General features: G+C 38.7%; 1 protein-coding gene across 4 annotated transcripts in view; it reads right to left on the reverse strand.

The window, feature by feature from the left end:
• stard8 (StAR related lipid transfer domain containing 8) overlaps positions 1 to 26,341 on the reverse strand; it is a 38,220-nt gene that overhangs the window by 4,215 nt on the left and 7,664 nt on the right. For 2 of the 4 annotated variants that reach the window (XM_062963727.1, XM_062963725.1), the window contains 6 exons: positions 7,973 to 8,044; positions 7,098 to 7,179; positions 5,246 to 5,309; positions 2,688 to 3,871; positions 1,051 to 1,224; positions 357 to 516 (listed from right to left, as the gene is read on the reverse strand). In XM_062963727.1, the coding sequence (XP_062819797.1) occupies positions 357 to 516; positions 1,051 to 1,224; positions 2,688 to 3,871; positions 5,246 to 5,302 (1,575 nt within the window). In that variant the 5' untranslated portion in view covers positions 5,303 to 5,309; positions 7,098 to 7,179; positions 7,973 to 8,044. Of the gene's footprint in view, positions 1 to 356; positions 517 to 1,050; positions 1,225 to 2,687; positions 3,872 to 5,245; positions 5,310 to 7,097; positions 7,180 to 7,972; positions 8,045 to 12,096; positions 12,398 to 24,176; positions 24,666 to 26,341 lie in introns of those variants that run through there. The other 2 variants (XM_062963723.1, XM_062963726.1) reach the window with 2 other exon arrangements.

The raw sequence follows: 26,341 nt of genomic DNA on the forward strand, positions 1-26,341 counted from the left end.
CCCGGAAACCACACAACACCCCGGTGATTCCGGACATGAAAGCATTTCACAACGCCTTTTTGTTCCTGGGTGAATGGTCATAGACCTAAACTCCACTCTAACTATGTTCCCTGATATTATATGCATATGATACTGTACTATTGTCCTGATCTAGTATCGGCCTTAAACACTTAACACATAGCTTAAGAGGCCACGATAGTATTTCCTGGCCCATTAAGAGACAAAAATTGACATCTCATGCCAGACTTAAGCAACATCAGAACCACTAAGCCTTTCTGGGTCATCTCTTTCCTGGGAACCAAATTAAGCCCTTGCTGTTGTTGTTGTTGTTGTTGTTGTTGTTGTTATCTCCTCACCTGATCCAGGCACTGGCTCCGGATGTAGCGCATGGCTTGCTGGATGCTCTGGGGGAGAGGCTGCCCGGTCCGCTGGACGTTGACTATCGGTGGGACCCCAAAGACCCTCTTGTCCCTGTAGTCGGGGGTCTTGCTCCTCTTCATGAATTTAGGGACAGTCCTGATAGAGACAAGGAAGCTGTCAACATGGAAGTCTTAGAGGGTTGAAGAGGTTGGGCTTGGAGGCTGAGAGAAGGGGGCATGATATCCAGATTTGAATATTGTCAGGACCATCACGATATGTCATTAGGAAGAACTTCCTGATGGGAAGAGATGTTTGAGACTGGAACATACTTCCTTGGATATCTCCTTCCCTAGAGGTTTGGGAACAGAAGCTGGATGGCCATCTGTTGGGAGTACTTTGATTGTGTGTCCCTGCATGACAGAAAGGGTTGGACTGGATGGCCCTTGGGGTCTCTTCCAACACAAAGTCAGAAGGTGGAGTTACACTCTGCAAACAGCTGATAAAGACTCTGCTATGTGTAGGGTTATTATTCCGGCTTGCCTTTGAAACATTCAATTCATTGCGCAGCAGGGAGGGTGTGATTGGAAGGAAAAGTATAGATCCTATTACCCACCCCGCTTTGAGAGGGCACTCCCCAACCCCTCTCTGCAGGAAGGCATGGTCCCTTCCCCTTCCGCCCCGGAGACTCACCAGGCCCAGGTCTGCTTGTGGGGGACGGAGTATTTCTCCATGAGGGCCGTGAGGCGGAGGAGGGAGCACTTCTGGAGCAGGTTCACTTGCGCCGCGGACTGGCGGTTGATCTCCAAGGAGGCCGAGTTCAGGCTGGGACGGTGCGAGTTCTGGAAGCTGTGCCAGCGGAGTTTCCTGGGTGCCAATGGATACACACAAAGAAGAGAAGGGATGAATTTCTCTTGGGTCTCACCCACCTTTCCCACCCAATCTGGACCCCCCCAAAAAGTTGCATCAATAGCTAGGGGAATCTGCTCCCTGTGTAGGTCCATACACTCACGTAGCTCTCCAAGGTGCTGAATCCCTCCGAAGGATGAGGATTCAGCACCTTGGAGAGCTAACAGCTGCCAAGTGTGGAAATAATATTTTTCCGTTAATTTCCCAGACAGAAATGACAGTCGGGAAGAATAACAGAGAAACAAGATGTTAACATGATGTTTTATTCCCAAATGTCCTAAATGAAATATGTTTTATTTTGATGTATATTTTACTTTATTCCATCGTTGAGGTGCTTGAATACAGAGAGAATACAAACACACACACAAATGGTTTGCTCTCGCCACATGGACAGCACACTATTTTGGAGGAAGGCTGTAGCAAAGTTGAACAATTTGGCACGTAACAATTTAAGTGTTTAGTCAGTAGAGGGCACCAAATGCCCGCTTGAGATTTCGAGATTTTTCTCTTGAGTTAACCATAGTCACAGATTCCAGCCGGACATTAAATCAGGAGGAGAATCCTAGAAGTGTGAATGTAATTTTTAGGAGCACTGCCTATTGTGTGTATTGTCGAAGGCTTTTGTGACCGGAATCATTTGGAGTGTTGTGTGGTTTCTGGGCAAATATATTCTAGCAGCATTTTCTCCTGATGTTTTGCCTGTAGTAGTAGTAGTAGTAATAATAATAATAATAATAATAATAATAATAATAATAATAATAATAATAATAATAGGAGCAACCCCATTCAGTCAATCAATCCCCTTCTGCCATACAGGAAAAGCACAATCAAAGCACCCCCAACAGATGGCCACCCAACCTTTGCAATAATAATAATAATAATAATAATAATAATAATAATAATAATAATACAGTGGAGTCTCATTTAGCCAAGCTAAATGGGCCAGCAGAAGCTTGAATAAGTGAATATCTTGGAGGGATTAAGGAAAAGCCCATTAAATATCAAATTAGGTTATGATTTTACAAATTAAGCACCAAAACATCATGTTATACAACAAATTTGACATAAAAAGTAGTTCAAGACGCAGTAATGTTATGTTGTAATTACTGTATTTACTAATTTAGCACCAAAATATCATGATGTCTTGAAAACATTGACTACAAAAATGGCTTGGATAATCCAGAAACTTGGATAAGCAAGGCTTGGATAAGTGAGACTCTACTGTAATAGCAGAAGCCACAGAGGCCATCCAGTTCAACCGCCTTCTACTACTATGCAGGAAAAGCACAATCAAGCACCCCCAACAGATGGCCACCCAGCTTTGCAATAATAATAATAATAGTAATAGTAGAAATAGGAGCAACCCCAAGGGCTCTGTGGAGCACCCTTTGAGAACCACTGGACTCGACGGTGTCCCTTACCTGCAAGGCCTGGTGAGAGAGGCCCCCACCCCGGAGTCCCTCCGCTCCCTCATCTCCGTGTCCTCTCCCTCGTTGAGAGAGTTGGCCGTGCTCTCGAAGTCGCTCGTGGAGGTCCCGATGTCCGAGACGGACCGCTCCTCGAAGTTCCCGCTGGCCGGCTCCCCGCCGGAGTCCGTCTCCTCCTCCCCAAGGTTTTCTCCACCCGGGTCCAGCCGCAGTGCCTGGGACCACAGCTCCACCTTCTGCTGCAGGCCCCAGACGTGCCGCAGGATGTCGTCAAGGTTCTCGTAGATCTTCTCGCCGTCGGGGTCGAACGGGTCGTTGTCTTCGTCGCCGAGTTCGGGGACGTTGTCGTAGAGGCTGCCGGTGGAGCCGCAGGAGGGTCTCCTCTTCCGGAGAGGCTTAGGGCTGTCCACGCCGCGTGCCGGGAAACCGTTGCAGTGGGGCTTCCAGTCGGGCAGGCGGCCACCCTCGAGGGGGCACAAGCTTTCGATGGAGAGCGATTTGGGGAAAGTGCCCGGTTTGTAGTCCCCGGGGATATGGATCAAAAAATCCCTTCTGAGCGAGTCCGATTGAACCGAATTGTCCCTTCTTTTGTCCGTAACATAATCCTCGAGATAAACACTACCGCACTTGGGCTCAAATGTTGGCTTGTTTCTGGGGAGCGAGCCATTCCCAACTGTAGAGTCTCCGGGATCTTTTCTCGAGGGGGCCTCACTCTGAGCCTCGCCTTCCTCTTGGGCTTTAGCAGAGTCCGGCTTCTCCTTGTCTTTCCTTCTCAGAGACTCAATCCTCTTCAGGAAGCTCCGCGTCCGGCGTTTCTTGGGTTTCTCCTTGCTGCTCCCACTCAGGCCGGGAGAGGGGTCGGTCGGCGAGCGGTCACTCGAGTTCGGGTTGGAGTTGTCCAAGGTGGGAGAGGGGGAAGCAGGCATGGCGGGGAGGGTCCGGGCGGTGCTTCCGGTGCTGGCGTCGCTGTGGAGCGAAGCGGCTTCCAGGTCGGCGCTGAGGTCGGTGAGGACACTCTCCTGGCTGGACGCCTTCTTCGCGGCGGGAGCGGGGTCTCCGTCCAAGGCGCACGGGAGGGAGTCATCGTCGGAGCCGATCCGGGACCACCTCTTGCTGTCCCTCTGGAAGGCCCAGCGGTGGCTGATGGCACAGAGGTCCTCCTCCTCCAGGTCTTCATTCTAGACCAAGCACAGAGTCATTGCTCAAGTGGGATCCAACCGAGGCTCAAGGAGGCCCCACTCAAGCCACGGTAGAATATAAACACCTACCCTATATGGAGCCATAGCACTTAAAGAGGTGTCAAACTGCATTAAATCTAATTATGGTATTATTATTATTACCATTATCATCATCATCAAGGAAATACAGTATTATTATTACAACCAAATAAATACATTATTATTATTATCATTATTATTATTATTATCAGCAAAGAAATACAGTATTATTATTACAACCAAATAAATACATTATTATTATTATCATTATTATTATTATCAGCAAAGAAATACAGTATTATTTTAAAAACCAAATAAATACATTATTATTATTTTTATTAAATCCAAATAAATACATTATTATTAAATCCAAATAAATACATTATTATTATCATCAAAGAAATACAGTATTATTATTAAAACCAAATAAATACTTTATTATTATTATCAAAGAAATACAGTATTATTATTACAACCAAATAAATACATTATTATTATTATTATTATTATTATTATTATTATTATTATTATTTCCAAATAAATACTTTATTATTATTATCAAAGAAATACAGTATTATTATTACAACCAAATAAATACATTATTATTATTATTATTATTATTATTATTATTATTATTATTATATCCAAATAAATACATTATGATTATCATCATCAAAGAAATACAGTATTATTATTAAAACCAAATAAATACATTATTATCATCATCAAAAAAAATACAGTATTATCATTATTACAACCAAATAAATACATTATTATTATTATTATTATTATTATTATTATTATTATTATTATTTTATGACACAGCAAACGAGATAGATATGCTGGATTTCGTTTCACAAAATCACAAGTTGAACACTTCCCAAGTGTCTAGGACTGTGTGATGTATTTTCGGATGATGCGTATTATTATTATTATTATTATTATTATTATTATTATTATTTTATTATGACACAGCAAACGAGATAGACATGCTGGATTTCGTTTCACAAAATTACAAGTTGAACACTTCCCAAGTGTCTAGGACTGTGTGATATATTTTCGGATTATTATTATTATTATTATTTGTAACTTGGGGACTCCCTGTGCTTGTGTAGAAGTTCTAGAAATTTGGGTCAAAAATGGATCCAGAACAACTTATCCTCAGGTGGATGGGAGTTCCTGTATCCTTCACTTGTATCCGAAATGAACCCATCGTAGCACTCTATCTCCGTAGTGTGGACGGACTTCACCAAATGCCCCATTAGCGCCTATTTCCCAGCCCGAGGTTTTGCCTCACCTGTGTCAAACCTGTTCCTTCTCTCGCTTCTCGCTTACCTGTTTCCGCTGAAAGTGGACTTCCAGCTTCATGGAGGCGCACGAGTTCAGGGTCATGAGCCTCCTGCAAGAAAGCAAGCAAACAAGAGAGCGTTGTGTGTGTCTCTCTCTCTCGTGACGCCGTTGGGGCGAAGAGCTATTTAAAAACAATCCGCCCCTGTTTTAGGTCATTGTCACTTGTCACGGCAACAGCTGGGGGATCAAGCAGACACGTGGCGCCTCGGGGAGAGACGGATAAAGGGGCCCTCGGCCTCTGAGGATGCCTGCCACGGATGTGGGTGAAGCCTCAGGAGAGAATGCTTCTGGGACATGGCCGTACAGCCCGGAAAAACTCACAACAAACCCACTATGTAACACGATTTGTGTTCCTGGGTTCTAAATGTCATTTCCTAATTGGTTCTATCATTTAAAAAACATGGGAAAAAGTTTATTAAACAGGCAAAACTTAGAGGGAGAGACATCCCGCTAAAGAACATTTTACTCATCATCGGGTCTCAACCAGTTCTGCCACGAAAACAAAGTTTCTGGAGTATAGCAACTCCCTTCGAAGTACGGAGCGCTCAATTAACCAGGAAATAACTCTCAAAGCAGGAACAGGAAAAAAAATCAAATTTTGTTACATACTGTATTATTATGCATCACATAATCTATATATATAAAAATGTAATGTGCGTTTTTCCCATGGAGTAAACAACAAAACTACTGAACCAAATCACACCAAATTTGGCCACAAAAGTCATAGTCATCCAATCTATGTCTTTCAATAAAAAAACCTAGAAAAATAACAGAAAAAAATAACAGAAAAAAACCAATTGCTTACCACGCATGCGCAGAGGCCCCCCAGGAACTGAATCAACTACATTACCCAGAGGACCTCATAGCTGTGCGGGGAGCCTAACACCACTTTTAAAAAATGTTGCCATAGATGTGGGCGAAACGTCAGGAGAGAATACTTCTAGAACATGGCCATACAGCCCGGAAAACATACAACAACCCTGTGATCCCAGCCATGAAAGCCTTCGACAACACAATGTTGCCATGGTGGAACAGCCTTGGAGCTTCAAAGCCAGGCTGCTTCCTAACCAGAAGGATCCTCCGTTGGCCACCTTGAATACCACTGAACAGCCTTACAGCTTCAAAGTCAGGCTGCTTCCTAAACAGAGGGATCCTAATCACCAGAATACGCCACAGCAACGTGTGGCTGGGCACAGCTTATATATATATACACAGTAGAGTCTCACTTATCCAAGCCTCGCTTATCCAAGCTTCTGGATTATCTAAACCATTTTTGTATTCAATGTTTTCAATATATTGTGATATTTTGGTGCTAAATTTGTAAATACAGTAATTACAACATAACATTACTGCGTATTCAACTACTTGTATAACATGATGTTTTGGTGCTTAATTTGTAAAATCATAACCTAATTTGATGTTTAATAGGCTTTCCCTTAATCCCTCCTTATTATCCAAGATATTCGCTTATCCAAGCTTCTGCCGGCCCGTTTAGCTTGGATAAGTGAGACTCTACTGTGTGGGTGTGTGTGTATATATATATATATGTGTGTGTGTGTGTGTGTGTGTATATATATATATAGTTTCATACAATCTTGATTGTTTACTTCATCTGTACTACGGTTGAAACTTCTGTAGTTTCATCTATAGCCGATGCAAGGAACAATACATTTCCTCACCAGAGTCCACAACCAACCCAATGTCTAGAAGATCCATCTGGGAAGGAAAGAATTGGCTTCCAATTGGCACGTTCAAGCATAACACTCTATCTACAGCAGAGGAACACCTGGCAGGCAGTGAAACCCAGATAATATTACTAAATGAATGAATGACTAACCTGCAGAGGGACTGGAGGGAGTCCTGGTCCAAGAAGTGGTGGTCCTTCCTCACCGCGGAGATGTCAAGAGGGAACAGCGACTCTATGGAGAGGAACATTGGAGAATTAGATCCACTGATTGCTCTGAATCCCCTCTTTTAGGAGCCCATCGCTGTTCCAAGTTTGTCCCTTGTCTCTGTCCCGTCATTTTCTCAGAATCATTTCATGGGAATGAGGGAGGAACAAGGCCTTCACAACCTTCTCAACTCCTCCTCTGTTTGAAGGACTACATCTCCCCATATGATCTGATACAAGAACCAAGGCAAGATCTTCGGAAGAGGGCCTTCTCTCTGTCCGACCACTTTCTTGGGTCCATTTGGTGGAACCAAGGGAGAGCGCCTTCTCAGTGGCTGTTCTTATTGTTTGTGAACCCAATGTGAGCCACCCCGGGTTCCCGTGGGGAGACGGTGGCGGGGTATAAATAAAGTTTTCTTTATTAATTTATTATTGTAAATATGTGTGCATTGCCAGGTAGATAATGTACTATCTGTTAACTCCATTGTGCATTACTGAGTGAAAAAATACAGTTCTAATAGACATGTGGTCACAGCAAATTGGTTACGTCGCTGTAGCCACTCGCTTTTCCACCACCAGATCCTCTGAAGATGCCAGTAGCCACAGATGCAGGTGAAACATCAGGAGAAAATGCTGCTGGAACACATAGACCATATGACTCGGAAACCACACAACAACACTCCTCTGTATGTGGTTCCACTATGGACTAAAAAAAAGGCCATCATACTGAACGTAGTAGTACCATTTCTCCAAAGAGTTGAATTGCTGCAGAAGACGCACCACCACTTGCCTCCGTATTGACCCTTAATAATGCCACTCACCTTCATAGAGCTGGGCATACTGGGGGAACCCAGCGGCCCGCAGCCAGTCGCACGCTTTCTTCGCCTCGGCCTCTGAAACGAGCAAAAGTCGGTCAATGAAGGAAAGCTCCCATAACTATAACCTTCAAGAGACTTATATATGGACAAAGTTCACTGTGGTTCATCACCCTCAAAAGGAAAACCGTCAGCCGAAAAATTCAAGGAAGTCGAACTCTTCAATACAAGAAAATAAATAAGAAACTAACAACAACATAACTTCTACGCCATGAAGAGGGAACAGAAGAACCCAAGGAAGAAGGCGACCAGGTTTCCCACACACTAGAATATTTCACTGAATGTCAACGGTCTTAACTCAACAAACAAAAGGAAAATATATTCCAAAACCTAAGGCCAACAGAGGCGGATGTTATAGCTATTCAGGAAACCCACATCAAAAAAACAAATCTGATAATATTTTAAAAATTAGGCCAAGTCCACATTGCATCAGGCAAGGTTACAAGAAGGGGGTAGTTACATACAGTAGAGTCTCACTTATCCAAGCTTCACTTATCCAAGGTTCTGTATTATCCAAGGCAGTCTGCCTTTTAGTAGTCAATGTTTTTGTAGTAAATGTTGCAATGTTTTGGTGCTAAATTTGTAAATACAGTAATTACTACATATCATTACTGCTTTTTTCTTAATCCCTCATTATCCAAGATGTTTGCTTATCCAATGTTCAGCTGGCCCATTTATCTTGGATAAGTGAAACTCTACTGTACATAAAAAAAATGTATTGCCTACTGAAATAAAGCAGGTGAAGGACAATTTCAGTTGAGTATAATCCATCTATATTATGAGGCAATATATACTTGTGGTCGGATAGATTTGTATGAATTTTATATGTTGTACGCCGCTTTGAATCCCACCCACGGGAGAAAAGTGGGATAGAAATTATTATTATTGTAATATGGTATTATTATTATTATTAGAATCAAATAAATACAGTTATTATTATTTTTTATTATCATTGTGTTCTGGAGTTGAGGTGCAGCCACCGAAAAGGCCGCATTTTGCACCTCTTTCTAAATCTCCATGGAGCAAACCCTCGGATTGTTCCAGCCCAGATGTCTTTTTCCCTTTTTCCACCTTACCAAACAAGAAACCTATTTATAGCGTGAAGGAAATCCCCGTTTTGCGGCTATTCTGAGGCATCGGCCGGGATTCCCTGCCAAGGAGAAACTTTGGTCCAAACCAAGAGGAGCCTCGTGATGGTCAGAGCTGTCCAACCCTGGGGAAAGGAGGGTGGACTAGATGACCCTTGGGGTCCCTTCCCACTCTATGGACTAGAGCAGGGGTCCCCAAACTACGGCCCGCGGGCCACATACGGCCCATCGAAGCCATTTATCCGGCCCCCAGAGCACAAAGGCAGCAGGGGGTTGGGCTAAATTGCCTAAGGGGTCTCTTCCAACCCTATTTATTATTGTTGTTGTTGTTGTTGTTGTTGTTGTTGTTGTTGTTAACATTGAGGCTAGGTGGCCATCTGTCAGGGGTGCTTTGCTTCTGCTTTCGGTCCACAAAGGCAGAAGGGAGTTGGGATTATTATTATTATTATTATTATTATTATTATTATTATTATTATTTTATTATGACACAGCAAACAAGATAGGTATGCTGGATTTCATATCACAAAATCACAAGTCGAACACTTCCCAAGTGTCTAGGACTGTGTGATGTATTATTATTATTATTATTATTATTATTATTATTATTATTATTATTATTATTATTTTATTATGACACAGCAAACAAGATAGGTATGCTGGATTTCATATCACAAAATCACAAGTCGAACACTTCCCAAGTGTCTAGGACTGTGTGATGTATTTTCTGATGATGTGTGCAGATCCCAGTAGGGTGGCCTTTTGCAGTTGGCAGATTGTGATTTTGTCAATGACTATTGTTTCCAAATGCCGGCTGAGATATTATTATTATTATTATTATTATTATTATTATTATTATTATTATTATTATTATTATTATTGCTCGGTGGCCAACTATAGTCCGGCCCTCCAACGGTCTGAGAGATTGTGAACTGGCCCCCAGTTTTAAAAGTTTGGGGACCCCTGGACTAGAGGGTGGACTAGATGACCCTTGGGACCCTTTTGCCAGTCAAATGAAGGAGAGCATGCCCAGACCATAGAACCTTATATTCAACGTTTAGCTTCCACTGTGACCAGTCACAGTCATGTCAACATCGGCATGTGTGTGCGCAAAATCAGAAAGGCTTCTCCAAAAAGGCATCTTGGGAACCAAACACAAACACACACACAGCCCATCCTGTATGCACAATCGCAACAGGCATCTGTTGACACAACTGCCCTCCTCTGGGCCGATTCATTGAAACTCCACGCAACAGGAAGACTCCGGGCGCATGTTCCAAGCATGATCTCATAGAAATGCAATGCGGGGCCATAATTGCACACCAGGGAGCAAAGGCGGGGAGGATCCGCAGAAACAGAGGTCACTTTTGCACACTTTTGCCAACTTTTGCAAACTTTTAGACACAGCAAAAAGATATATATATACAGCATGGTTCCCCCAACGCAAAACTTTTGCAAACTTTTGCAAACTTTTACACAGAGTGGAAAGAAAGATATATACATTATATTTACAGTAGAGTCTCGCTTATCCAATGTAAATGGGCTGGCAAAACGTTTATTTATAAATAAATAAATAAAAAATAAATAAGTGAATATGTTGGATAATAAGGAGAGATTAACATCAAATTATGATTTTACCAATTAAGCACCAAAACATCATGTTATACAACAAATTTGACAGAAAAAGTAGTTCAATACGCAGTAATGCTATGTAGTAATTACTGTATTTACGAGTTTAGCACCAAAATATCACGATGTATTGAAAACATTGACTGCAAAAATGGCTTGGATAATCCAGAACGTTGGATAAGTGAGACTCTACTGTATTATTATTATTATGCCATTATAACAAATGGCAAAAAGGCAAACTGTTGGCTTTTGGGGATGATGATGGTGATGATGATGATGATGATTATTATTATTATTATGCCATTATAACAGGTGGCAAAAAAGCAAACAGTTTACTTTTGGGGACTATTCATTATTATTATTATTATTATTATTATTATTATTATTATTATTATTATTACATTATAACAAATGGCAAAAAAGCAAACAGTTGGCTTTTTTCGGATTATTAATTATTATTATCATTATCATTAATAATAATAATAATAATAATAATAATAATAATAATAATAATAATAATATCATGTCTGCAATATTTTAATAATAATAATAATAATAATAATAATAATAATAATAATAATAATAATAATAATAATAATAATAATAATAATGATGCCAAAAGATCTCAGCCGGCATTTGGAAACAATAGACATTGACAAAATCACAATCTGCCAACTGCAAAAGGCCACCCTACCTTACTGGGATCTGCACGCATCATCCGAAAATACATCACAGTCCTAGACACTTGGGAAGTGTTCGACTTGTGATTTTGTGAAACGAAATCCAGCATGTCTATCTTGTTTGCTGTGTCATACAATAAAATAATAATAATACATCACACAGTCCTAGACACTTGGGAAGTGTTTGACTTGTGATTTTGTGATATGAAATCCAACATATCTATCTTGTTTGCTGTGTCATACAACGTCGTTGTGTCAATAATAATAATAATAATAATAATAATAATAATAATAATAATGATAACAACAACAATAATAATAATTTGAAATAGCGAGTGCAGGAATCAGATATCTGAAGATGCAGAAGATGTTTCGAAACATGCCTCTCTTTTCCCCTTTGCAGCTGCCCCATTGAAGGCTATGGGACACCACACACACACACACACACTTCTTGCATCTTCAGCTGCCATTTGCAACAAAAGGAGGCCTTGTTTGTTCCTTTTGCAAAACAGCTGGAAAAGGCTTTCAGGAAGGTTTGATGTCCAGTGAAAGCATGGAGCGAACAGCCGCAGAAAAGAGGGACTTTCCAAAATTTGGAAGACTTTCCAAAGTTGGAAAGAACTTGCAAATTCCCCCCAAAAAGCAAAGGTCAAAGAGGGCTGCAAGCAAGGCTTACCGGCATCGGACATTCGCCTTCCCTGGAGCGTCCGTCCATCGACTGGGAGAAAGAAATAAAGAAAGAAAGGGGCCTGGAAGCATCCGCTTCAGCTTTAGTCCAAGGAAGTTGTGCAATTTCCTTCCTCCGAAAGGTCTCCACGGCAGGGCGGACCTGCTCGCGGAATGCACAGCCTTTTCCCCTCTCCCTTGGGTTGCAAAAACCACACCGATCCACACACGGCACCCACACAACGGCCAAGGAGGCCTGGGCTTGCGTTGAGCATCCCACCCCATGCACACCCAATGGAGCATCGAGATATTCTGGACCTTTTTGATGTTTGGAAGGCCCTTCTCCAATACATCATCCAGCCTATCATATTATTTCGCATGATGTGCCTTGCAAAGCAATGCCTCTTGCTATAATAATAATAATAATAATAATAATAATAATAATAATAATAATAATAATAATAAAGTAGAGTCTCACTAATCCAAGCTAAACGGGCCGGCAGAAGCTTGGATAAGCAAATATCTTGGATTATAAGGACTGATCAAGGAAAAGCCTATTAAACATCAAATTAGGTTATGATTTTACAAATTAAGCACCAAAACTTCATGTTATACAACAAATATGACAGAAAAAGTAGTTCAATACGCAGTAATGTTATGCTGTAATTACTATATTTATGAATTTAGCACCAAAATATCACGATATATTGGAAACATTGACTACAAAAATGGCTTGGATTATCCAGAGGCTTGGATAAGCGAGGCTTGGATTAAATGTGATTTTGTGATAGGAAATCCAGCACATATATCTTGTTTGCTGTGTCATACTTTTTCTTTGTGTCAATAATAATAATAATAATAATAATAATAATAATAATAATAGACATTGACAAAATTACGATCTGTCAACTGCAAAAGGCCACCCTACTGGGATCTGCACACATCATCCGAAAAAACATCACACAGTCCTAGACACTTGGGAAGTGTTCAACTTGTGATTTTGTGATACGAAATCCAGCATGTCTATCTTGTTTGCTGTGTCATAATAAAATAAAATAAATAAAATAAAATCTAGAAGATGTCAATCTTTTTAAAAATATTCTTTAATAAAAATGATTTATTATAAAATAATGATAATAATATAAGCCTGGGTCAATGATGATGATGAAGATGATGACGACAATAATAATAATAATAATAATAATAATAATAATAATAATAATAATAATAATAATATTTTTGCATGATGTGCCTTGCAAAGCAATGCCTCTTGCTATAATAATAATAATAATAATAATAATAATAATAATAATGTGGTTTTGTGATACGAAATCCAGCATATATATCTTGTTTGCTGTGTCGTACTTTTTCTTTGTGTCAATAATAATAATTATATATATATATTGCATGATGTGCCTTGCAAAGCAATGCCTCTTGCTATAATAATAATAATAATAATAATAACAACAACAACAACAATACACAATTATTAATAATACTGGATTCGAACCCGGTGGCGCAGCATGTTAAAACGCTGAGCTGCTGAATTTGGGGACTGGAAGGTCGGCGATTCGAATCTGGGGAGCGGAGTGAGTGACTGCTGTTAGCCCCAGCTTCTGCCAAACTAGAAAACATGGGAATGCGAGTAGATCAATAGGTACTGCACCGGCGGGAAGGTAACAGCGCTCCATGCAGTCATGCCAGTGGCCACATGACCTAGCTTTGTGTTTGCGGGATATCTGCAAATGTATTATAGTAGAATGCATTATTATGATGATGTTTATGTTTATTAGTTATACCCCGCTTTTCCTCTCCACGAGGAGACTCAAAATGCATTAAAAAGCATTTGCAACGTGTTGCGCAAAACCTTGCTGGAATTTTACAGGTATTTGCACATTCCCGTCCGGTTCTGGGCTTTCCTGTTTGCAGCAGCAATTTCTAGAAACTCCTTGTTTTTCGTATAATGTCCACATTATAAGGTCATATATCATCCCTATCAAGATCACGAAGGAAGGCTTGCCGATAATACGGCCTCTTTTCTCTCTTTTGCTGCAAATTTCAATGTTAAGCAACATGTTCTTTAAAGCATGACTTGAAATTCAATGGAAGAGTCCATGCACTTGCTAGCAATGATATGTTAAAGCAATGACCTAGAAAATACTATTTTAAATAATATTATTTTTAAAAAATCTTATGGATTAGTATTATTATTACTAAATATTATTGGTATGACAGATATGGTATTATAGAGTTGGAAGGCCAATTCCACCAGTATTCAAATTTGGGCATATTGGGTTTGCGTGCCATTGATATACCGTATATACTCGAGTATAAGCCGACCCTAATATAAGCCGAGGCACTTAATTTTACCACAAAAAAATCTGGGAAAACATTGACTCCAATATAAGCTGAGAGTGGTAAATTTCAGAAATAAAAATAGATATCAAAAATTACATTAATTGAGGCATCAGTAGGTCTCCCCGCGGGGAGTTGGTGGCGGGGTATAAATGACGTTTATTATTATTATTATTATTATTATTATTATTATTATTATTATTATTATTATTATTAAATGTTTTTGAATATTTACATAAAGCTCAAATTTAAGATAAGTCTGTCCAACTCTGATCAAATCATTATTCTCATCTTCTTCAATGTAAATGTGCTTATGTATCCTTTTTAATAATAATAATAATAATAATAATAATAACAACAACAACAACATGTAAATGTGCTTATGTATCCTTTTAATAATAATAGAGTAAAATAATACATGTAATAATAATAATAATAAATACAGGAAAATAATACAAGTAATAATAAACAGAGTAAAATAATACATGTAATAATAATAATAATAATAAATACAGGAAAATAATACAAGTAATAATAAACAGAGTAAAATAATACAAGTAATAATAAACAGAGTAAAATAATAAATGCAACAATAATAAGATCAGAGTGAAATAATAAATGTATTAATAATAATAGAGTAAAATAAATGTAATAGTAGCAACAATAATAGAGAAAAATAATAAATGTAATAATACCAATAATAATAGAGAAAAATAATAAATGTAAGAATACCAATAATAATAAAGAAAAATTATAAATGTACCATATATTCTCGAGTATAAGCCGACCCAAATATAAGCCAACCAGGACTCTTACCCAAGTATAAGCCGAGGGGGGCTTTTTCAGTCTTTAAAAAAAAGGCTGAAAAACTAGGCTTATACTTGAGTATATACAATATATAAATATATGTATATTCATGTTTGGAGACCTCGTCCTGTATTTGCAACTATGTTTTTATTCTTTGTAGTTTGTTTTCAGCTGAAGTTTTTTGCATTTGTTTGCTTTGCAACAAGACTGATTTTTGTTTCCTTTGCAACTTTTTGCAACTTTGGTAAACATTTTAAAAGCAATACAAAACACCATTTTTTTTCCCTTATATTCCTGGGACCTTTTTTGCAGCAGGAATCTCTGCCAGTCCTAATGGGATGCCTTTCTCCAAAATCTGTTTATTTTGGGTGTTTTTTCTTTGGTTTCCTCCCAGGCATTTCCTGTCGGCAAGTTTTATCTTTGGCCCTGAGATGAAGGAAGGAAGGAAGCGCAAGGAGCCAAGCCCTTGCATAAGGCCCAACAAGCATCGCCTTTTGTAAAATCCCAGTTGGACAATGGGACAGAAAAGGGACACGGAAAAGCATGCCTTTCCTCCTTGGCGCATGGCCTCCTTGCCGTCTTTGATTCCATATGTCTATGGGGCTGGATGGCCATCTGTCGGGAGAGCTTTGATTGAGTCGTCCTGCACAGCTAGATGGACTCTGAGGTTCCCTTCCAACTTTATAATCTATATATATAAAAGGGTGATGGCATCACGGCGACCCACAAAACAACAAAACTACAGGCCCCCCAACCTCGAAATTTGACAACACAACCCATCATCCACGCCTCTAGAAAGAAAAGAAAAATAAAGTCCTCATTAGAGAGAGAGGAATAATTGCTTTTATCCAATTGCTGCCAGTTAGAAGGCTAAGCTCCTCCAACTTGGTCCCCTAGCAAACCAATAAAAAAATAATAAAAAACACTAAAAAATAATTAAAAACACTAAAAAAATTAATACAATAAAATACTGTAATAACAGAAAATAACTAAAAATAATACAAGAAAATAATAAAATATAATAAAAAGATAACTTACAATAAAATTAATTAAAAAATACAAATAACGTCAAATAAAAATTACACAACAATTTTTAACCAATACCACCACCACTTTGCCACAGCAACGCATGGCCGGGCACAGCTAGTTATATATAGAATCATATCTATTATATCTATGGCTTTGGTTGTGCTTTTCTTGCATAGCAGAATGGGGTTGGACTAGATGGCCTCTGGGAGTCCCTTCCAACTTTATAATACCCTCTATATAGAATCATATTGATTATATCAATGGCTGGATGGTCATCTGTCGGGAGAGCTTTGGTTATGCTTTTCTTGCATAGCACAATGGGGTTGGACTAGATGGCCTTTGGGAGTCCCTTCCAACTCTATAATACTCTATCTCATCTATGTAGGAATCATATCCATGATATCTATGGCTGGATGGTCACCTATCGGGAGGGCTTTGGTTGTGCTTTTCTTGCATAGCAGAATGGGGTTGGACTAGATGGCCTTTGGGAGTCCCTTCCAACTTTATAATACTCTATATATAGAATCATATTGATTATATCTATGGCTGGATGGCCATCAGTCAGGAGGGCTTTGGTTGTGCTTTTCTTGCATAGCAGAATGGGGTTGGACTAGATGGCCTTTGGGAGTCCCAACTCTATAATATTCTGTCTATCTCATCTATCTATCTAGGAATTATAACCATTATATCTATGGTTGGATGGCCATCTGTCGGGGGGGTTTGATTGTGCTTTTCCCGCACCCAACTGATGTCGGATCTGGAGCACACTTGGCGCACAGACCCAACATGGCCAACTGCTCATTCTGTCAGGGTTTGGGGGTGATTGCCCTTGGCAGATGGGAGTTGTAGTTCACCCTTATCCAGAGGGCATCTGGACCAAACTTCAGTGATATTACCTATCATCCCAAAACAAAACAAAAAGCCTTTTTTAAATCACCTGGGCACCATTGCATCCCCAAGCTACAATACAATACATTACAATACAATACAATACAATACAATACAATACAATACAATACAATACCATACAATACAATACAATACGTATGGTGCTTCTGGGCAGGAAGTGAATGCAAAGCAGGGCAGAGGGTGAGTCCTGGCACCAAAGCAAAGAGGATGGAAGGAGGGAGCTATTTAATGGCATTGCAGGAACCTTTTGCAAGTTGCATCCTGCAAATAAAAGCTCTGCCAATGGCATCTGGAGTTAGTTAAACAGCGTCAGCTCCATAAATGTCCCCCGGCACACACACGCTGCAAGGGTAAATGCCTCACTTATTAACCGGCCACAGAGATAAGGACACCGAGTTGGAAGGGACCTCCGAAGGTCATCTAGTCTGACCCCTCCCTGCCCTAAAGGAAAAGCACCCCCAAAGCGCCCACAACAACCTCTGCTTAATAACAACAACAACAACAACAACGATAATAGGACACCATCTAATCCCGCCCGACAGATGGTCATCCAGCCTCTGCAAGAAAATAATAATAATAATAATATAGAATGTTAGTGTTACAACAACAACAACAACAACAATAGGACACCATCTAATCCCACCCAACAGATGGCCATCCAGTCTCTGCATGATGATGATGATGATAATACATAATAATAATATAAAATGTTAGTGTTATAACAACAACAACAACAACAACAATAGGACACCATCTAATCCCTCCCGACAGATGGCCATCCAGCCTCTGCATGATAATGATGATGATGATGATGATGATGATAATAATAATAATATAGAATGTTAGCGTTACAACAACAACAGGACACCATCTAATCCCTCCCGACAGATGGCCATCCAGCCTCTGCATGTTGATGATGATGATGATGATGATGATGATGATAATAATAATAATATAGAATGTTAGCGTTACAACAACAACAGGACACCATCTAATCCCTCCCGACAGATGGACATCCAGCCTCTGCATGTTGATGATGATGATAATAATAATAATAATAATAATGAATGTTAGTATTACAAGGGACCCCCAAAGGGCATCTAGTCTGGCCCCTTTCTGTCATAAAGGAAAAACACAATCAAAGCCTCCCCGACAGGTGGTCATCTAGCTTGATAATAAAAATAATAGTAGTAGTAGTAATAATAATAACAGGACAGCATGTAATCTCTCCTGACAGATGGCCATCCAGTTCGCATAATAATAATAATAATAATAATAATAATAATAATAATAATAATAATAATATCCAGCATATCTATCTTGTTTACTGTGTCATACTATGTCGTTGTGTCAATAATAATAATAATAATAATAATAATAATAATGGAATGCTAGAGCTGGAAGCGACACCAAAAGGGCATCTAGTCTGATCCTTTTCTGTCATAAAGGAAAAGCACAATCAAAGCTTCCCCAACAGATGATCATCCAACCTCAACGTAATAATAATAATAATAATAATATAGTATAATGATAATAGAATAGTAGATTTGGAAAAGACCTCCAAAGGGCATCCAGTCTGACCCTGTTCTGCCATAAAGGAAAAGCGCCATCAAAGCCTCCCCAACAGATGGCCATCCAGCCTCTGCTCAATAATAATAATAACAAAAACAACAACACACATTGCTAGAGCTGGAAGGGACCCCCAAAGGGCATCTAGTCGGGCCCTTTTCTGCCAGGCAAGAAAAGCAGCATCAAAGACACAAGTGGATCCCTCCTTCTTAATGGCCCGCTGTTTGCTTTGGCTGCAGATGTCAACATCCGTGCACAAAACGTGACAATGGCTCCCTTTATACCCGCATTAATCCTCCGAAAGGGCAACTTCCCTCAAAGCTTTCCAATTTGCTTATCCAGTTTAATGATCATTCCTTTCCAAACATTCAAAAACCTGTTACTCTGGAATAGCAGCATCCATGCAATGGGATCTTGCAGCACCTTAAAGGGTGCATATCATTATTATTATTATTATTATTATTATTATTATTATTATTATCTTCCAAGTTTTGCAATAATCGAGGTTCTATTTCTTCCCAAATGCCACAAATATGCAGCAAAGGATTGGACTAGATGACCTCTGGGGGACCCTTCCGACTCTTAGCATGACAATACAGTTTTACATTGCAAGACAGAAAAAGATGCATAATAATAGTAATATTAATAATATCAATATTATTAATAAGCATAACAATATTATATTAATTAATATTATTGTAATATTAATGATAATATAATATCAATTATATTATTATAATAATATCAATAATATTAATATAATAATACACAATTATTATTGTCTTCTCCTTGGTGGCATCAAACCCGTGTTTGATTCTGAACATAATAATAATTACCAATAATAAATAATAATTTTAATAATATTGCTAATAATAACAATGATAATAATAATACACAAGTGGCTTCAAGCCCATGTTTGATTCTGAACATAATTATAATTACCAATACCGTATCAATTATAGCAATATCATAATAATATCAAAAATAATAATATAATACACAATTATCATTGTCTTCTCCTCTTGGCATCAAACCCATGTTTGATTCTGAACATAATGATGATTACGAATACCGTATCAATTATAGCAATATCACAATAATATCAATAATAATAATATAATACACTATTATTATTGCCTTCTCCTTACATGCATCAAACCCATGCTTTATTCTGAACATAATAATTACCAATAATTAATAATTTTAATAATATTGCTAATAATAATATTAATATGATACACAATTATTATTGTCTTCTCTTCTTTGCATCAAACCCGTGTTTGATTCTAAACATACAGTAATAATAACCAATAATTAATAATAATTTAAATAATATTGCTAACAATTGGCATCAAACCCGTGCTTGATTCTGAACATAATGATAATTACCAATACCGTATCAATTATATCAATATAATATCAATAATATTAATATAATAATACACAATTATCATTGTCTTCTCCTTGGTGGCATAAACCCATGTTTGATTCTGAACATAATAATTAATTATCAAAAATTAATAATAATTTTAATAATATTGCTAATATCAATAATAATAATAATAATAATAATAATAATAATAATAATAATAATAATAATAATACAGAATGATGATTGTCTTCCTAGTGAGTGGCACCAAGCCCATGTTTGATTCTGGGCAGAATAAATGGGATTTTTCTTTGGCGAGGAGGAGCGCTGTCCCTTTAAATCTGGGACTCCCAAGGCCTGGCAGAAGTTAATATAATTATTATGCCGGTTGGGTTTTGACTTTGAAGGAGAGTCCAGACAAGGAGGGTCATTGTGGCTGAATGATTAACCAGGCCGAGAGGGAACGGGAGGGAGAGGGGAAAGGCCGGACCCTTGGCTTGATCGGAATGCGGCCGGAACTGCGCGCAAAGGTCAGCAGCGGATGATGCGCCCGGGCTCCCAGCATCACCAGATGTGGCCTTTGCACACAACATGCAACCCACTGCAAAAGGCAGAGGACCAGCACGGTTCATTTGGCAAAGGAGGCGGGTGCAGAATTAATGCGCTTGACACCACGGCGTACATGCATTCATTCTACAGTGAGGGTGAAATAATTCTACAGTGTATGTGCAATAGTTCTACAGTGTACACGAAATAATTCCACGGTGCCAGCGCAATATGCAACATCTGAAATAGTTCTAGTGTCTGTGAAATAGATCTACAGTCTATGTGAAATTGTTCTATGGTATGTGCAACAATCCTACAGTGTAGGTGCAATAATTCTATGTGTACATGTAATCGTTCTACAGTGTATGTGCAATAGTTCTATGGTACGCCTGTAATTGTTCTACAGTATGTGCAACAATCCTACAGTGTACGTGAAATCATTCTACAGTGTAGGTGCAATAACACTACAGTGTATGTGAAATAATTCTATGTGTACATACAATAGTTCTACCAGTGTACGTGAAATAGTTCCATGGTGCCAGCGCAATAGTTTTATGGTACGCCTGAAATAGTTCTACAGTCTATGTGAAATTGTTCTACGGTATGTACAACAATCCTACAGTGTACGTGAAATCATTCTACAGTGTAGGTGCAATAACACTACAGTGTATGTGAAATAATTCTATGTGTACATACAATAGTTCTACCAGTGTACGTGAAATAGTTCCATGGTGCCAGCGCAATAGTTTTATGGTACGCCTGAAATAGTTCTACAGTGTATGTGAAATTGTTCTACGGTATGTACAACAATCCTACAGTGTACGTGAAATCATTCTACAGTGTAGGTGCAATAACACTACAGTGTATGTGAAATAATTCTATGTGTACATACAATAGTTCTACCAGTGTACGTGAAATAGTTCCATGGTGCCAGCGCAATAGTTTTATGGTACGCCTGAAATAGTTCTACAGTCTATGTGAAATTGTTCTACGGTATGTACAACAATCCTACAGTGTACGTGAAATCATTCTACAGTGTAGGTGCAATAACACTACAGTGTATGTGAAATAATTCTATGTGTACATACAATAGTTCTACCAGTGTACGTGAAATAGTTCCATGGTGCCAGCGCAATAGTTTTATGGTACGCCTGAAATAGTTCTACAGTGTATGTGAAATTGTTCTACGGTATGTACAACAATCCTACAGTGTACGTGAAATCATTCTACAGTGTAGGTGCAATAACACTACAGTGTATGTGAAATAATTCTATGTGTACATACAATAGTTCTACCAGTGTACGTGAAATAGTTCCATGGTGCCAGCGCAATAGTTTTATGGTACGCCTGAAATAGTTCTACAGTGTATGTGAAATTGTTCTACGGTATGTACAACAATCCTACAGTGTACGTGAAATCATTCTACAGTGTAGGTGCAATAACACTACAGTGTATGTGAAATAATTCTATGTGTACATACAATAGTTCTACCAGTGTACGTGAAATAGTTCCATGGTGCCAGCGCAATAGTTTTATGGTACGCCTGAAATAGTTCTACAGTCTATGTGAAATTGTTCTACGGTATGTACAACAATCCTACAGTGTACGTGAAATCATTCTACAGTGTAGGTGCAATAACACTACAGTGTATGTGAAATAATTCTATGTGTACATACAATAGTTCTACCAGTGTACGTGAAATAGTTCCATGGTGCCAGCGCAATAGTTTTATGGTACGCCTGAAATAGTTCTACAGTGTATGTGAAATTGTTCTACGGTATGTACAACAATCCTACAGTGTACGTGAAATCATTCTACAGTGTAGGTGCAATAACACTACAGTGTATGTGAAATAATTCTATGTGTACATACAATAGTTCTACCAGTGTACGTGAAATAGTTCCATGGTGCCAGCGCAATAGTTTTATGGTATGCCTGAAATAGTTCTACAGTGTATGTGAAATTGTTCTACAGTATGTATAACAATCCTACAGTGTACATGAAATCATTCTACAGTGTAGGTGAAATAACGCTACAGTGTATGGACAATAATTCTACGTGTACATGCAATACTTCTACAGTGTACATGAAATAGTTCCATGGTGCCAGTGCAATAATTTATGGTACATGTGAAATAGTGCTATAGTGTATGTGAAATTGTTCTACGGTATGTACAACAATCCTACAGTGTACGTGAAATCATTCTACAGTGTAGGTGCAATAACACTACAGTGTATGTGAAATAATTCTATGTGTACATACAATAGTTCTACCAGTGTACGTGAAATAGTTCCATGGTGCCAGCGCAATAGTTTTATGGTATGCCTGAAATAGTTCTACAGTGTATGTGAAATTGTTCTACGGTATGTACAACAATCCTACAGTGTACGTGAAATCATTCTACAGTGTAGGTGCAATAACACTACAGTGTATGTGAAATAATTCTATGTGTACATACAATAGTTCTACCAGTGTACGTGAAATAGTTCCATGGTGCCAGCGCAATAGTTTTATGGTACGCCTGAAATAGTTCTACAGTCTATGTGAAATTGTTCTACAGTATGTATAACAATCCTACAGTGTACATGAAATCATTCTACAGTGTAGGTGCAATAACACTACAGTGTATGTGAAATAATTCTATGTGTACATACAATAGTTCTACCAGTGTACGTGAAATAGTTCCATGGTGCCAGCGCAATAGTTTTATGGTACGCCTGAAATAGTTCTACAGTCTATGTGAAATTGTTCTACAGTATGTATAACAATCCTACAGTGTACATGAAATCATTCTACAGTGTAGGTGCAATAACACTACAGTGTATGTGAAATAATTCTATGTGTACATACAATAGTTCTACCAGTGTACGTGAAATAGTTCCATGGTGCCAGTGCAATAATTTATGGTACATGTGAAATAGTGCTATAGTGACTGTGAAATAGTTCTACTATCTATGTAAAATAATTCTACAGTCTATGTAAAATAGTTCTACAGTATATGTGCAACAATTCTACAGTGTAGGTGAAAACATTCTGCTGTTCATATGCAATAACGCTACGGTGTATGTACAATAGTTCTACAGTGTACATAAAATAGTTCCATGGTGCGGGTGCAATAGTTCGAAGGTACGGTGAAATAGTTCTACACTGCCTGTGCAATAGTTCTACAGTTCTACATGAAATAGTTCTACAATGTACATGAAATAGTTCCATGATGCCTGCGCAATAGATTTATAAATGTATGGTCCCTGTAAAATCAATAGTTCTACAGTCTATGTGAAATAATTCTACAGTTTTCGCGAAATCGTTCTACGGCATATGTGCAACAATTCCACAGTGTAGGTGCAATCATTCTGCAATGTAGATGTAATAATGCTACGGTGTATGTGCAATGTATGCAAAATAGTTCTACAGTCTATGTACAATCCAGAGAGAAAGGAAGCAAGAGCAGCTAGAAAGGAAAAGCAAAGTCCATTCGATGGCAAGGAAGATCTCCTTTTTTTTACCTGCAGGATTTGGGGCCAAGGGTCCTCCTCTGTGCCGATTGTTGTTGTTGTTGTTACTATTATTATTACTACTACTATTATTAATTTTTGCCAGCTGCGGAGAGAGCCGGGCTGGCGGCTTCTCTCTCCGGCCGTTGTCTGTCAATTGGCCAGAGCAGGTGGCCTCTTTCTCCTTTCTCCTCCTCCTCCTCCTCCTCTCTTTCCTTCCCTCCTTCTCCTTCTCCTCCTCCTCTTCCTCCCTTCTGCAGCCAATCCCATCCGCACATGTTTTCTCTCCAGAGGATGCAGCTGGTGCATTCCAGCATTCACTTATGCAAAGCAACACAATCAAAGCCCTCCCGACAGATGGCCAGCCAGCCACACACATGATAGATATGTGTTTGTCATAGATATAGTGTCATGGAACTGGGAGAGATCCCTAAGGGTCCATCCAGTCCAATGCTTTAAAAGGACACAACCAAAACCCTCCCAACAGATGGCCATCCAGCCACAAATATTTATATATATATATACACACACACACACACACACACACACACACACACACACACTATTTGCTACATTTATATGCCGCTCTTCTCACCCCGAAGGGGACTCAGAGCGGCTTACAAATTAAATTTACATACAATATTATATTATTAGCATAGCACAATACTGGTAATAAATTACTATATTGTACTGTATCAATATATTGTAATATTATCAGTAATATTACATGTAAAATATAATATATAATTAATATTATTATATCGTATTATTAGTTTTATATCGTATTACAATATATATATATATATATATGGATATATGTGTGTGTGTGTGTATACATATAGAGAGAGGGGAGTATTATAGAATTGGAAGAGGCCCTAAAGATTACCAAGTAAAAACCTCTTTTGCACTGCAAAAAGACACAATCGAAGCCCTCCCGACAGATGGCCAGCCAGCCACAGATATGATAGATATGTGTGTGTCATAGATATAGTATCATGGAACTGGAAGAGATCCCCAAGGGTCCATCCCGTCCAACGCTTTAAAAAGACACAATGAAAGCCCTCCTGACAAATGGCCATCCAGCCATAGATATGATAGATATGATTGATAGATAGGATTAATTTAGATATGATTAATAGATAGATACAATTAATAGATAGATATTATTAATAGATAAAATACAGATATAGTATCATAGAATTGGAAGTGATTCCCTAGAGCCATCCATTGCAATGCAAAAAGACACAATCAAAGCCCTCCAGACAGATGGCCATCCATTCATAGATAATATGATTGATTGATTGATAGATAGATATATGATAGATACAGTATCATAGAATTGGAAGAGGTCCTCAAGGATCATCCAATGCAATCTAAAAGAGAGACACAATCAAAGCCCTCCTGACAGGTGGCCATCCAGCCATAGATAATGTGATTGATTGATTGATTGATATATGCTCGATATACTATCATAGAATTGAAAGCGAGCCCCAAGGGCCATCCAGTCCAATGCAAAAAAGACACAATCAAAGCCCTCCAGACAGATGGCCATCCATCCAAGGATAATATGATTGATTGATTGATATATGATCGATATACTATCATAGAATTGAAAGCGAGCCCCAAGGGCCATCCAGTCCAATGCAAAAAAGACACAATCAAAGCCCTCCAGACAGATGGCCATCCATCCATAGATAATATGATTGATTGATTGATATATGATCGATATAGTATCATAGAATTGAAAGCGAGCCCCAAGGGCCATCCAGTCCAATGCAAAAAAGACACAATCAAAGCCCTCCAGACAGATGGCCATCCATCCATAGATAATATGATTGATTGATTGATATATGATCGATATACTATCATAGAATTAAAAGCGAGCCCCAAGGGCCATCCAGTCCAATGCAAAAAAGACACAATCAAAGCCCTCCAGACAGATGGCCATCCATCCATAGATAATATGATTGATTGATATATGATCGATATACTATCATAGAATTGAAAGCGAGCCCCAAGGGCCATCCAGTCCAATGCAAAAAAGACACAATCAAAGCCCTCCAGACAGATGGCCATCCATCCATAGATAATATGATTGATTGATTGATATATGATCGATATAGTATCATAGAATTGAAAGCGAGCCCCAAGGGCCATCCAGTCCAATGCAAAAAAGA

Source organism: Anolis carolinensis, unplaced genomic scaffold, assembly GCF_035594765.1.
Source record: "Anolis carolinensis isolate JA03-04 unplaced genomic scaffold, rAnoCar3.1.pri scaffold_12, whole genome shotgun sequence".
Lineage (NCBI taxonomy): Eukaryota > Metazoa > Chordata > Lepidosauria > Squamata > Dactyloidae > Anolis > Anolis carolinensis.